The sequence below is a fragment of the Protopterus annectens genome, chromosome 6.part1 (assembly GCF_019279795.1).
Source record: "Protopterus annectens isolate FY-2018-M chromosome 6.part1, PAN1.0, whole genome shotgun sequence".
Classification (NCBI taxonomy): Eukaryota; Metazoa; Chordata; order Ceratodontiformes; family Protopteridae; genus Protopterus; species Protopterus annectens.
The window spans coordinates 377,290,943-377,306,385 of NC_056738.1; the positions used below are offsets into that span (position 1 = coordinate 377,290,943).

At 41.4% G+C, this 15,443-nt stretch overlaps 1 protein-coding gene across 2 annotated transcripts in view; it reads left to right on the top strand.

Moving 5' to 3' along the window:
• The window catches only part of LOC122805570 (sodium/calcium exchanger 1-like), a 1,812,535-nt gene that overhangs the window by 1,645,744 nt on the left and 151,348 nt on the right, over nucleotides 1-15,443 (top strand). For both annotated transcript variants that reach the window (XM_044075789.1, XM_044075788.1), the window contains one exon: nucleotides 10,608-10,707. In XM_044075789.1, the coding sequence (XP_043931724.1) occupies nucleotides 10,608-10,707 (100 nt within the window). The remainder of the gene's footprint in view (nucleotides 1-10,607; nucleotides 10,708-15,443) is intronic.

Here is a 15,443-nt window from a genome sequence, read left to right on the forward strand (position 1 = left end):
CCTCCAAAGCTAGTTAAGAAAACAAAATCACCACTGATTCTAAAGACAACCACAAAGCATTCTATAGCTATGTCAAGAATCTGAATGGCAACACTCAGATCTGCTCTGAGTTACAGCACAATGGCACTAAATATACAGAACTAACTGATATAGCCAACATCCTGGCAGACAGGTTCAGTGCTAACTTTACCCTCCGCTCTCCCCTTAAAGGGACCCTCTCTATACCGGAAGAATGCAAAGTTCCTGTAATCACGGTTGCACAGGTAAAAACCACACTGTCCAAAGCCAAGAACACAGCATCCATGGGACCTGACAACATCCCAGGTTGTGTTCTACATGAACTACAAAATGAACTGGCACCCCACCTAATTACCATGTTCAGTCATAGCCTAATCTCTGGCTTTGTGCCCCCTGAATGGTGCACAGGGACAGTTATCCCACTCCACAAAGGGGGAGCCACCATGGACTCAGGGAACTACCACCCCATTAGCCTGATGAGCCTGGTCTGCAAGGCTATGGAAAGTATAATCATGGAACTTATAAACAAAGACATTAGTAATCTCCAAACTCTGGACCCCACCCAGTTCAGGTTTGTAAAAAGCACATCATGTCTCCTAAACCTGATTGACTTCTTTGAAGCAGCCACCAAAGCCATAGATGTGGGTAAGGTGGTTCACACAGCCTATCTAGATCTCGCCAAGGTTTTTGACACCATCCCCCACTCTGGAATTATAGATAAAGTTGCTAAACTAGGTATAAATCCCTACATCACAAGATGGGTTGCCAACTGGCTCACTGACAGAACTCACACTGTAAATGTTGCAGACTCCAAATCTGACTTCAGACCAGTGACAAGTGGAGTACCACAGGGTTCAGTCCTGGGTCCTCTCCTGTTTGGTATCTACTTCTCTGAAGTACAGGCTAACACAGAAGGTCTTTGGCTAATGAAGTTTGCAGATGACTGCAAACTAGGAGCCATAAGCAAAACTCCTATCGATGTGGACATCCTACAAAAGGGCCTCACTGAGACAGATTCCTGGTGTCAAAACCATGGCCTCAAGCTCAATGGCAAAAAGTGCATTGTCATCCCTTTTGGTAAAAGCTCTGTACCCATGAACTACACATAGGCGGTAGTCTACTTAACACCGGCAGTGTGATAAGAGACCTTGGGACACAGGTGGACAGTAGTTTCTCCTTTGATAATCACATCACCACAGTAGTCAGGAAATCCTTCTTTGTGGCACACCTCATCACAAAAGGTTTCTCATCAGGAAAAAAGAGGTCATTGTTCCCCTCTACTCATCACTCATTAGACCCATTATAGAGTACAGTGCCCCTTTTGCTATGTACCTCACAAGACATCTACAACAACTGGAAAGGCCACAGAAATACCTCACAAAGAGGATCACTAGCCTCAAACAGATGCTCTATGCAGACCGTCTCAAAAAACTCCAGCTTTACTCCATCGCATATTGCCTACTCAGAGGCGATCTCTGCCTAACATACACAGCTATGTCAAACTCAGAGCTGTTGGACATGCTCACTTAAAGAAAATCCCAATCCCTCTCAGCTACACGCTCTAGGGACCTAAACTTGTCACCACAATAAACAAAAGATGCTGGGGGGGATAGATTCCTGTCCCAGAGACTTCCCATACTCTGGAACAAACTACCTATCTATATCTAACAAAGCTCCTCATTAGCACTCTTCAAGAAAAATCTTGATGATTGGGTGAGAGATAGGAAATTCACCCCGGGGATCACTTCTGTGGCTCTGCTCGACAGGGGCACAGGAAAATAATTTTCTTAGGTGGCGAAAGCCAAGGTACCTTTTTGGCTAGGCTTATATAAGCCCTAGGGCCAATAGCCTAGTACCTTCCTATGAACCTATGAACTTCCTGTTTAGAATGATCCCTTCTTAAATAGCATGATGTTATGTACCAGTATCATAATAAAATGTTTCTTCTGGTCTTGAGTGAGAAGAGCTCCAACTCCTATAATCACTGGTCAGATCCCTTTCCCTCCAATCCACTGATCATTCTGGCAGAGATCCTCTCAATTCCTTCCAGAAGCCTGATACCAGTTCTTTCTATGCCTACCAGGACTACAGAGGGTACTCAATGTGTGATTTGAATAAGGCCCTATAGAATGGAAGCATTAGCTGTTTGCTTCAGCAATCTTTCCCCAAGTATACACACCAAGAATTTTGTTTGCTGTTTGCACTGCCCCCTCACTCCTGTCCTAGTAATACATTTCACATTTGAGCAACACCACAGTTCTTATTCCTGCTGTTAACTTCAGTTTCATGCATCCTGCTTGTCACTTCACAATATAGTTGTTGTGATCTAAGTAGAGAGCTTTCCATATGTTTGCACTAAACCACCCTTGACACACCTCTGTCTACCTGATACGCCACTCAAAATCCTTCCCTAGAATCTCCCCATCATTGTTTATTACAGCACCTATCTTGTTGTCATCTGGTCAGCAAACAGAATGTTCCTGTTCTGTTTCCTCAGATTTATTCTATCATGGCACTTATGTTTTTGTCAGCTAGTCAGAAAACAGGATGTTGCTGTTCTCTGTTCTCTCAGATTTATTCTATTGCTGCATCTATCTCTTTCTTTGTCATCTGGTCAACAAATGGGATGTTCCTGTTCTCGGTTTCCTCAGATTAATCTGAGGCAAACCCACTGAAGAGTACTTGTACCAAGATGGAACCCTGTATGACTGCACTAGTCTGGGCACTAATTTCTGACATTGTTACTCTCACCACAGCCCTCTGCATGCTTTCATTCAACCAAGAAGCTATCTAGTTCCTCAGTCTTGGGCCAACATCCACCCCTTCCATTTTCCTGTCAGCCTTCTCTGGGGACTGAGTCAAAGACCTTGCTAAAGTCTTGGTAGACTCCATCTAACGGTGCTCCTCTATAAAGTTCACCTGTAATTCACTCATAAAACTGTCCTTGAACCCATGCTGAGTACTGTCCTGCAGACTGTTGATCACACGATTCCCGCTATGTCTTTTCCTATTACTGCTGTTACAGTGACCTGTCTGTGGTTTTCAAATTTTCCCTGCTCAAGTTTATACAAAGGTAGCAAACTTGCTGTCTTCCAGCAGTCTTCTAGCCCTCTGGCACATTAACACTAGCCAGTGATGTGGTAACAATCTCTATTATGATTCTGCCAATGTTTCTAAGATTAGAGATGCTCACGCAATCCCTCATATTTTAATTCCTCACTCACAACATCTTGAAAGCCGCCAGATACATGTCATGTCAAGGTGTGGTTAAAAACAAGTGTGTTTTGCAGAACCCCCTGCACTGTCCATGTGCAAGTCAAGACATCCCACATCTTCTCAAACTAAGATCATAGGATCATAGGAAGTTACTAGGCTATTGGCCTTGAGGCCCTTATAAGCCTAGCCAAGAGTTTAGCCCTAGTTTAGACAAGTCAGCAACCAGAGCCCATGTCCAGCAGGGACACAGGTGGAATCCCAGGAGTGTATTTTCTATTTTCCATCCAGATATCCAGGTTGCGCTTAAAAAGGGATAATGAGGTACTGTGCTTGACATGGAGAGGGAGTCTATGCCACAAATGGGGGAGTCTCTGGGACACAAATCTGTCCCACCAACAAGTCCTATTGATATCACAGACCAGGTTGAGCTTACGTGTATGGGTTGCTCGAGTGGAGCTTGACTTGTGGATATGCAGCAGTCCCATCAAGGCAGGGTCTTAGATTGCTTTGTATGCCAGACAGAGGTCACCTCTGTGGAGTCTGTATGACACTGACTAGAGGGACAGGACTTTTAGCCTATCTGTGTAGGGTATGTGTTTGAGGCCCTGAATCCTCCTGGTGAGGAACCTCTGTGGTCTCTCCAGCTGTTGCATTTGCTTTGCAAGGTACATGCCAAAGAGGGCATTGTACTCAATAATTGGCCTTATAAGGGAAGAATATAGGGATTTTATGACCTCTTTGTCCCTGGATGAGAAACCCTTACTTATGAGGTGGGCCATGTAGAAAGCTTTCCATACAACGGAAGCAACATATTGGTCAAAAGTCAGGTTTCTATCAGCCTGTATGTCCAACTCCCTCACTACTGACTGTGTACTTAGGATGTTATTATTAATGTGATAATATGTGGGAATGTCACTCTCCCCAAAAGGGATGATGATGTATTTTCTGACATTCAGCTTGAGGCCATGTTTCTGCCACCAGTCATTTGTTTGGGTGAGACCCTCTTGGAGGACGTCCACATCACTTGGGGAATTGATGAGTGTGCCCAGCTTGCAGTCATCTGCAAACTTGGTCAGCCATAGTCCAGTGGTTTTGGCCTGCTCCTCAGAGAAGTATATCCAAAATAACAGAGGACCCAAGACTGATCCCTGGGGTATGACACTCTCTACGGGTCTACTGCTCGGGGTGGCTTCCCCTATTTTGATTAGGTGGGTTCTATCAGTGAACCAGTTTGCTACCCATCTGGTAACATATGGATTGATGCCTAGTTGAAAGAGTTTATCTACTATGCCCCAATGGGGAATAGTGTTGAAGGCTTTGGCAAGGTCAAGGTAGGCAGTGTGCACCATCTTCCCCTCGTCCATGGCTTTGGTGACTGTCTCAAAGAAGTTGACCAGATTTAACAGACATGACCTCCCCTTAACAAAGCCAAACTGTGTGGGGTCGAGTGTTTGGAGGTTTCCAATGTCCCTGTTAATGAGGTCCATGGTAATTCATTCCATGGTCTTGCAGATCAGACTAGTTAGGCTGATGGGTCTATAATTTCCTTGATGGGTGGACGATCCACCTTTGTCTAAAGGGATAACAGTGTCTGTACTCATCTTGGCTGGGACAAAGCCGGTACTCAGGGTTTGGTTAAATAGGGTGCCTAATGGTGCTGCAAGTTCATGCCTATGTTCATGTAGGAAGCAGCCTGGGATGTTATCGGGTGCCATGGAAGCTGTATTTTTTGCCTTTGAGAGGGCAGTGGTGACCTGTTCCCTAGAGATAAGGCATGGGGAGCAGGTACTGGGGATGTCCTGAGTTACTGATGGGGGAGGACAGAGGGGATACGTTTTCACTGAATCTGTCAGCCAGTAGATTGTCTATATCTACAGCATTTGTGTATGTGGTGTCCTTGACCAACAGTTCTGAACAGATCTAGGTGCTTCATTTGAGATTGTGGACATATGTGAAGAATGCCTTATGAATGTCTCTAGTAGATATGGCCAATTTGGACTCAAAGTTGGCTTTAGAGGATTTCACTAGTGCTCTTATTTGCTTGTTCAGGCTAAGGAGGGATTGCTTCCAACTAGGAACCTGCTCTTTCTTGGTCCTGGACAGCAATTTTTTCCTTTTGTTATATAGTTTATTTATTGCAAATGTCCACCAGACAGGTTTACTCTTCCTTGCAGAGGATAATTTTGTCCTGTCATATATTCCTGATTCCATGTATCTATATAAATGCTCGTATAGTACTTTGGTGTAGATTTGGACATTGGTGCCAGTTCTTACAGTGGGGGAGGGGGTTGTGAAGCTGTTTATACCATCCCTCAGGAGGTTGTAATCAGCTTTAGAGAAGTATTTTTGTTTAACCCTAGCTGGAGGGGGGTCAGGGGAGATGGTGACTTCGAAAGTGACCACTTTATGGTTGGATCTTACCAGGAAGGATGATACCATAGGGGTGCTGCAGTGGTTACTCATGTTGGTTAATACCAAGTTCAAGATATTAGCATCTCATGTGGGGGTATCAACTAGCTGTTCCAAGGCATTTGAATTAATAAAATCAAGGAATCTCTGGGCATTTGTGTGCTGGCATGAGTAGTTTTTCCAATCTATGGTTGGGTAATTAAAGTCACCCAGGATCAGGGTAAAGGGTTGAATCCTGATAGATTTGAAGAGGTCCAGATAGGTGGAATGGGCATCTTGAGTCCAATTTGGGGGCCTGTAGCTAGCTATAATTTGAATAGGGTCTTGTCAATGGTTAACTGCACCTGGAGTGTCTCCTGTGCACCATACTGTTTGACCAGCCTGGAAGTGTGTGGGTCTTTAATATATATTGAAACTCCATCTCCTTTGGCTTTGCTGCCCACATTTTATGGTCTGAATGTATGATAGGATGAGTAACCAGGTAAGGCTGGGGTGCTCTCCGGTGCTTTGAACCAGATTTCTGAGACTGCACACATGTCAGCATCTTCCAGGGTTAAGAACGCTTGAGTAAAGTTTCATGTTTAAACTCAACGTTTAACAGCATGACCTTTAATTTGCATTTTATTGAGATTTTTATGTTGGTAGTATCGACATTGTGACTTTTCCTAAAAAAGGCACTATGGGGGAGAGAAGGGCCTTTGCCATAAGCCTGAAGCCCAAGAGAGACAGATGCAGTCCATTTCTAGCAAAGCATCATTGTCTGTCGATCATATCTTCCCAGGCTGTTAGGCACTGGGTCCCCTGGAATGACATCAGAAACTAAGCCAATTGTTAAAGTCAGTCATTTTCTGTTTGTATTGAGGCATCATTCTGGGTGACAGTAGAATGCTGCTTAAGGCTAGGGACATACCTGCCTGGGACACATAATCAGTGAGCTCAATCATGCCTCTCTTCATATAGTCCAGAGAGGTACATCTCAAGTCATTCATGCCAACATGGACTATGACAGAGTCATGACAGTACCTGTTGTTGAGAGACTTGAGTGCATGTGTGATATGGCAGATTATGGCATTTGACAAACAACTAACCAAGACTTTCTCCTTATCCACCTGGTAAGAGGCACATGTGTGTCTTACAATGGAGTCTCCTATGACTAATGTGTTGGGTTTATGATTAGGCCTTAGTGGTTGCGAGACACTAGTGTGTGGACTATGCATGGTATGTGCTGTGGAGGGTTGTGGAGTTCTCATGTGTTTTTGCCTCTGAGGTCTTCTTTGTTTGGGTTTGTTTGTGTTGAGAACCTTTGCATATGTGGGTGCGTGTTGTGTAGTTGTGGGTGGTGTTTGAGGTATAGTGATTGTGTTGACAACCTTCTCAGTGCCAGATATACTGGCTTGTGATTGTGAGGGAGTGAGCATAGACTGTAGCTTCTTTATGTAATTGCATCTCTCAGAAATTGTGTCTCTAGGTGGTAGTAGTAAATGGTTGTCCATGTACATGAGGCAGTTGCTACAATGTTTCAGGATGCCCATATCAACCAGGCTGGCAGGAGAAACCGTAGGAAATTGTCTATCCATATTTGTCAGAATCTGATGGAGAGAGACCAGGGAGAGCTAAGGGGTAGGCCTAAAGTCCAAGTGCTTAAACCAAAACCAAGAGGCTTACAATAACACTTGAAATTTAAACAGGCTAAAAACAAGTAGTAATAAATGCAGCACAGACAATGCAATTGAACACTTTAGAGAACAAGTAGCAGAAAAACCAAGATGGAGTGATAAAGTAGGAAGAGGAAACAAAAATACTGTAAAAGCAGCTGAAAAGTTTTTTTTTTTTTTTTTTTTTTTAGTAAAGTGGAAAGAGACAAAGGAGATAATTCAAGGTTAATAAACTAAGGGGGTTAGCCTTCCTAAATGTTCTCTCTGTATTAGGTAGAATGAGCTAGTGACACTGGACTGGGAGGAGTGTCTCAGATCAAATTTACACTAGGGGCAGGCAACTGCAAAGCTACCAAATATAAGAGCAAGACACCAATGGGAGGAGGGTGGGACACTATGCTACAGCTACTAGCTACACTATTTTAGGCAGAAAACACTACAGAAATGTTTATCACAGCAGAAAAACAGCAGTGAGACATTAAATGAAAGTTTTAAACAGATAAAAGAGCAAGGAGACTCTAAAGAATGCTTTTAACTGCAAACAAATCAGTTATATGATACACTCATGCAACATAATTTAAGCGAAGGAAAGGGAGAAACTCCTCAAAACAGTTCAAGGCTGTCTTGAGAAAATACTTATTTCAGTGTAACACAAGCAAGCGATTTATGAGCTTTTGTACATTGGAGGCATAGAGAGAAGTCTCTGTAAACATACTGGCTACATTTCTGAGGACTCTTGGAGGTACCCATTTGGTCCTTGTGCTTTTTCCTCCCTATGGCCAACCCATTTCCTCACCACCTCCTTCCTCTCTATTATTATTTTTATCCATTCTGCCCTGCTTGCAACCCCCACCCCCAAGCATAGCACCTTCACCTTGCTTTCTAGGGTTGCCACCCCTCTGTTTTTTTCCGGACTATCCGGAAATCGAACTGATTCTCCGGTAGTCCGGAAAACACTGTACAAACTCCGGTATTCTGTTTCAAAAAGGAAACAGGCTATCAGAGTTTGTAAATCGGCTGATTTACTATGCTTTTTTACAGAAAAGCATAGTAAATCAGCCAAAAGCAGGCAGCAGGAACGGAAATCGAGGGCGTTCCGCGCCGGGTGATGTCATTTTGATGCCACAAAATGGGCGGAATGTGGGCCAGGAGAGGGGGCGGGATGGGTGGGATTACTGGTGACATGAGGGGTGTGACTTTACTCTGGTTTTAACCACAACGAAAAGCGGCAACTCTATTGCTTTCCTTTGTGAAAACTGCAAAAACATAAAAACTTATTCATTCAGTAGCTGAACTTTTTCTCCCTCCCAGCTTTGTTCACTCATTTCAACCTGGTAACATCTGTCCTTGCTTTCCTTCTTTCTCTTTTGCTGTCCTCACAATCTTTTTTGATCTTTTTCTAGCCTTTACTTACTGTGCCTCCTGTGCTTCCTTGTAACCTTTTTATTCTTTCTCTTCCCATCTGTCCTATCCACACTGTAATGGAATCACAGCAGGCTAACTGTGCCTTAACTCAGGCATCTATGGCCCACTGGTTAGGGCTGTGCTCAGCTGTAAGCAATGAAAGCCAGTTCTAACACAGATTTACAAATAAGGGTATGATATGGTGTGGTAGTAGATGGAAGTCAGTGGTGAGAAATGCAATATCTTGTACCCTAACAGCAGTAATCCAGGTACAGCATTGGAGGGGGGGGTACAGCCGAAAACAGCTGAACAGGCAAACATTTACTGGTAAAAATCACAGCAGAAAGGAAACACAGGTCCAGAATAGAATGAAAAGGCAGAAATCAAATCAACCAGAATGGTGGCTGCAATGTCACAGATATAAGAGATGAGGATGAAATTCTGTTGTTCTCCAGATCACTGTTAGTACTACAGCTGAGCTTCTGCATTTAGGGAAATGCAAGGAAAATTGTTTGAAAAGGTACAGAGGAAGGCTACAGCAATATTAAAGGGCAAGGGATGGATGATGTATGAAGAAAACTTGATAAGTGAAGATTCTAAACCCCATGAGGAATTAAATAAAAGGGTATATGATTTAGGTGCAGAACACACTTCTGAAAAGAACTGCGAAAGAACAGATTTTAAAATGAAGGCTAGTGTTTAGAAGATGGAAAGCAGTCTCTAAAAGATAGAAAATAAATATCAGTGTGGACATAGGGAAACATTATTTTAAAGGTAGGGAGGTGAACAAATGAAATGGGCTTCCAGAATGGATGATGAAGACAAAATGAATGAATGTATACTAGAGGACATTGGAAAGGCAGGCTAAGTATAGGGCATAGAGGTAAAGGGACACATGTAGCCCAATCACCTTTGGTGCAGAAGGCTGTTGGTTCATTTCCCACACCAGGCACATGGATTGTTGATACTGCTGTACAGCATACGAGGGGGTGCTGCACTCCTGACTGTGTCATCCTTCAGATAAGACCTTAAACCAAGGTCCCCCTGCTTCAGTTGATGGTAGCTCAAGAAGGTGTAAAAGATCCCATGGCACCTATCAAAAAGAGTAAGGGAAGTTTCCCAATACCCTGGCCACATTTTCCCTAGTAGAACTATTACCTCAGATCTCCCCTGAAAAGAGGCTACTAAGCCTGGTCAAAAAAGGATAAATAAATAACATGTTTCTCCTGGTATTTTATGTGTGCATGTGCCTTCTTGCACTCTGAGATAATGCTACAGTGCATGTGGAATCAAAACAAAAAAGTTAAAATAGAATAATGCAGACTGACTGTTCTACATATGTCATGCACACATCTAAAGGTATTTGTTGCAGAATATACCAGAACTGAGCTCAGTTTTCCTGCACTATTATCATATTCTTAAAGTAACAGAAATAATATGTACTTTGGTTTCATTACATGGAAATGCTAACATTCAGAACTGCCTTTATCAAGATACAAATAAAATCAATCCAAATAAAGCAGCACTTTGTTAGAGGGGTATTTGAAACACACTGTTAGCAAAATGTCAGCGAATATACAATTGCATGTCTGTTGAACATGTTCCGGAATTTAAATAATGGCCACAGAAACAGTCATTAATAAAAAAAGAAAAAAAATTACTTGAATATCAACAAAGACCTTATGCTTTTGTTATCTCATATGGGTATTCACTCAGGACATAACCTTCGTAACTCTGCTATATTAGTACTGATTGAATTTTCTATTACTAATCATTTAGTCCCTTGACTTCCACTCTTGACTGCCTTTGAGATACTGTATGCATAGAAATTGCATTATAAATATTAATTTTTTTCTTTATGTCTGAATTAATCTGCTGTGCATTTCTAATGTTTATGTTTCATAGAGCACAGTGGACAAGCTGATTAAGAAGACAAATCTGGCCCTGGTTGTTGGAAGTAGTAGCTGGAGAGAACAGTTTGTGAGTGCTGTCACAGTCAGTGCAGGTAAGTGTACTGCGTGCCTCAAAACGCTACTTACAGGTGCAAAAGGTAAATTCTTTGTTCACATCCCAGAGTGCAACAGCACTTAAAATGAATACCTGGCCAAATGTGTCAAGTACTCAGTAGCTCTTCTACAACTAGAAATAGTTTCTGCGAGTTATATTATACTTTTAAATTTAGTACTAAATTTAATTTATTCCAAACTGACTTCCAGTCATTCTAAAAGAGGTGAACTGTGTCTAACAGGTATATCTATTTGCTACATAGTTATGTGAAAGTAAGAATGAAGCAGATCCATGCTTTTGGTTAATTTAAAATAAGGGCACATACAGTCTGTGATCCATCATAAATAGCTAGCTACTTATTGGAGGTACTGTACTATGAGGCTAAGATGTATACAGATTCTCTTATGAAGTACCTACTTCTTAACTGCTATGATTTAGGCACAATGCTATCATTTTTGACATCCACTATGTTTGATCACAGTAGCCTTATTCCTCCTGGATTTACTAATTTTTTTTATAATGATAGACCTATTGATGGGTATACTGATTTTTAAGTAATTGAAATAAGTTTATGCAGAGATTGCTTAGCACTAACTCTATGGGTCCTAGTATACATAGGAAGACTTATGTTGGACCTTTGGTCCCTCTGCTATAATTTATAAAGGTCAATGTGATGTTTTTTATGCTCAGAGGTTGAGAGGTATAAAGAAATATTCAAAAGAACGTTATGCGATGGTGTCACTCAACATTCGATTATAACAAGTTGTTACTTACATTATTTTGTTAGTGAGTGTGTTCTTGTGTATAAAACTTCAATAAAAATATTTAAAAAAATTGATTGTAAAACAAGTAAAAATAAAAGCGGAAATATATATATATATATATATATATATATATATATATATATATATATATATATATATATGAATACATATAGCAACAATTGTCAAATGATTTAAATGTCGACAAGCAAATGTGGAAAAGCTTCTGAGCATGCACAGATGCTACTCCACGGAGCATGCCTATTATAAAACAGTGCTTTTTGTGTGTGTTGCCTCCCATTCCAATCCCCTACATATCCTGCTAAATATTTATTCAAATTCTGAAATCACACAATCCCCAGGGAATGGGCATATTCTCCAACCGCTGGGATTGCCTTTTCTCACACAAATGTCGACCATCTATATTATCAACCAAAGTGTGTCAATAATACAAAGGTCATCATCATCATCATCATCAACCCCCTTTTTCTCATTTTTCTACATAGGGTTGCAGTGCCATGTCAGCTGTTGCCATTTCTCTCTATTCAGTGCTACTGTCCTGCCTTCTGCTGTACTCATGGCTGACTGTCACAGGTCTTTTCTCACATAAACCATCCCTTCTTTGCTGGATGCCTTTGTTTCCTCTTGCCTTCTTCCTGTCTGTCCCAAATCTTCTTCAGCGGATTGTTTTCTGCTTTTCTGCACATCTACCTGAACTGCCATAATCTGCTCTCTTTTACCTTTTCTGCAATTGGAACCGCTTTGGCTTCTGCTGTTATGTCTACTAGTAGGTAAACTCTCTCTCTCTCTCTCTCTCTTTATATATAGATACAGATAGGCAGATACAGGTAGATAAAGAGACAGATATAGATAGGCATGTCTGTCTATATTTCTCTATATAGATAGAGAGATAAACACAGCTGGCTATAGAGAATTATTTACAGAAATTGACTGTCATTGCTATAAAAATTTAGAGCCCGCAGAGCAGCTAAATAGAGATTAGGTATGATTCAGGCAAGGCCAACCCTCCATTGGGCTGTACCCTGCCTGCAGACATTCTGAGGTGGATGGACATCTATAACACTGGAAATGGTTGAGCTATACCTGCAGGTGCCAAACAAATAATTTGCTTGGCTGCAAGTTGAGGGGGAGTGCTGGCTGCATGCTATTTCCACAGATGTGAGATTAACTCACAAATTAATACATTAATATAGGAACACTTTTATTGAAACTGCACTTGACTTGCTCAATACATATTACTAGAAAGACTGTGACATGAGATTGTAATACAAATTTGTTTATTTATATAGAGACAAGAAGTATAGTGTGATTTTCTAAAAAATGTCTGATCCTGTTGCCATTTCACCATGAAAAGTAAAATATTCTTGCATTTAGAAGAAACTGTCTCCTATGTGATAAATGTTCAGTAAACATGTGATACTGCTTCTAAGTCAATTTATTTATTCAATTTTTTTAACTAGCCACACATATGTTTCTTCTGCCATTTACCTGATGCTCATGCATTTTAGACAAACTTTACATTAGTTTTAGTGTATACATGTCAAGAAACATTTTAGGGAAAAGTAAACCTGACATTGCTCATGGGCTACAATGGAGCTCATGTGAACAGTAGGGATAAAACAGTTTAATATCTATACCCTTGAAAGAAGAGAGGCAGAAAGACAAAGAGTATGTATGATAAAAAATGATTGTTATAAAAAAAAGTACAAGCTTCATTCATGCAGTGTGCTAAGAAAAAAGGAGCACTTTTAAAATACAGGGAATACAAGGAAGTGTTTCCTTTGTAGGCTGGGTGGGGAATAAATGAAAGGAAGTTGGGAAATCCTATTGAGGAGAAAATTCAGAATGGCTCTTCTTAGGGCATGGAAATAGGACTTTTGGCTGATTCAGATACTTGGGTCTCTCTCTATTTAATATAATATAAAATTAGATCCGAGTTAACCAAAAGTATTCAAGATTGTCTGCAAAAAGTACATATTTGGTTCAGTATTAACAATCTCATCTTTAAGGTCAGAAACTGTTTGTTTGTGTCTTTCGGCTTTTCCCGGTTAGGGGTCGCCACAGCGGAACTCCGGTCCGCTAATGATTGGCAGTAGATTTTTACGTACTGGCTTGCCAGGCCTAACGCACAACCTTCAATGAAGGAACGCCCATTCACACATGTCGCTACACAGAAGACGCTTTAACTGAGAATCGAACGGGCAACGTCTAACTGTGAGGCGACAACGCTACCGCAGCACCACCACCGCAGCAAATGTAATGTGATCAAAATGAATAATAAATTATCATATTATAAACTGTCATCATACAAAATGACACCACCATTAAAGATCTAGGGCAATGACTAACAGCAATTTAATCTTTAACCTTTGTGTATCTCCAAAAGTCAGAAAAGCAAATTCTGTAGTTCATCGAATTCTAAGTGGCAGTGTTCTACTTTATTCTTCAGTGCCTATGCATTACTGAATATAGCACTGATTTTTAAATGTTTAAAGCTACCCGAATGATCTTGAAAAGGCAGAGTACAAAAATCATAGGTTTGAAAAATTAGAACAGTCGAGTTGTCTTTAAGAAGTGTCATCGTTCAGCTGTGTGACATAGAGGGACAGAGCCCTCACTGAACTCCACATGATCCAATCTTGATTTTCAGTCTGGGAGCTGGAGAAGTTGGACAGGGGTAGTGGGAGTGGGCAGCTTAGATCAGCTTGCCCATTTCAAGGGGGGGGGGGTGCCTGGTCTGCTGCAATGGTGGATCCAGTTGACGACTTTGTAAGCATTAGTGCAGTGAGTGGACTCTGCCTACAAGGGAGGGCATGTATAAGAGTACGTATATCCTGCTGATACAAGGGGGGGGGGCATTACAGGATTCTAACATTAGCAAGCATGCATGTCAGTAGACAAGTGTAGTAGAGAGTTCAGAGCCCTAGCTAGGTTAATTACTGCCCTCTTAATCCAAAGTTGAAAAGCATACAAAATGTGTTATTAAATTCTGAACTGTACATATGCACAGTGCTACAGTTAATCTACAAAAAGATTAATTTCAGCAGCCATGATATTAGTGATGGCTGCTGAAATAAATGCTAGCATTTTTCTCACACCTGATTTGCAGCTGTTCAGCATTGGTGATCATATTCCTTGACAACTTGTGACTATGGCAGCTGCCCACTTTGTCCCACCCTATTTATAGCACTGAGAGAATTATTCCACATAGGAAAACAGCTGATGGCTGCCAAGGTAACAGTCCCTTACAGTCAACTATTGCCGCAAGGAAGGTGGAACAAATGGACCTAAAACAGGCATGAAAATGTTAATGTCTGGTAGGCATAGAGGGATAAATACAAGATAAAAACAAAAACAAATCACTGCTATATTCTGTTTCATATAGGTTACTAAGAGGTGACCTTTGCTTGGTCTATACCTGAATCATACTGCCAGGGAAGTTCATAGGTTCATAGGTGTGTACTAGGCTAATGGCCCTGGAGCCTTTACAAGGCTAGCCCATAGGATTACCCTGGCATCATGCCACCTGATCTTAGTTCCCAGTGCCTTGGTTGAGTAGAGCGACTGGAGTGATCACTGGAGTGAATTTTCTATTTCCCATCCACTCATGAAGATTTCTCTTGAAGAGGGCCAGTGAAGTGCTCTGTTTGACATATATGGGAAGTCTATTCCATAGCGTAGGCAGTCTCTGGATTATGAACCTGTCCCTCCAGCACATTCTGTTGATTGTGGTAATGAGGTTGAGGTCACTGGAGTGTGTGGTGCAAAGGGATTGGGATTTTTTTAGATGTAGCATTTCTAACAGAGCTGGGTCAAACATGGCTTTGTAAGTCAAGCAGAGATCACCTCTAAGTAGGTGATATGACACAGAGAATAGTTGGAGTTTTTTGAGTCTGTCCATATAGGACAAGTGTTTAAGGCCTAGGATCCTCTTTGTGAGTACTTTTGCGGC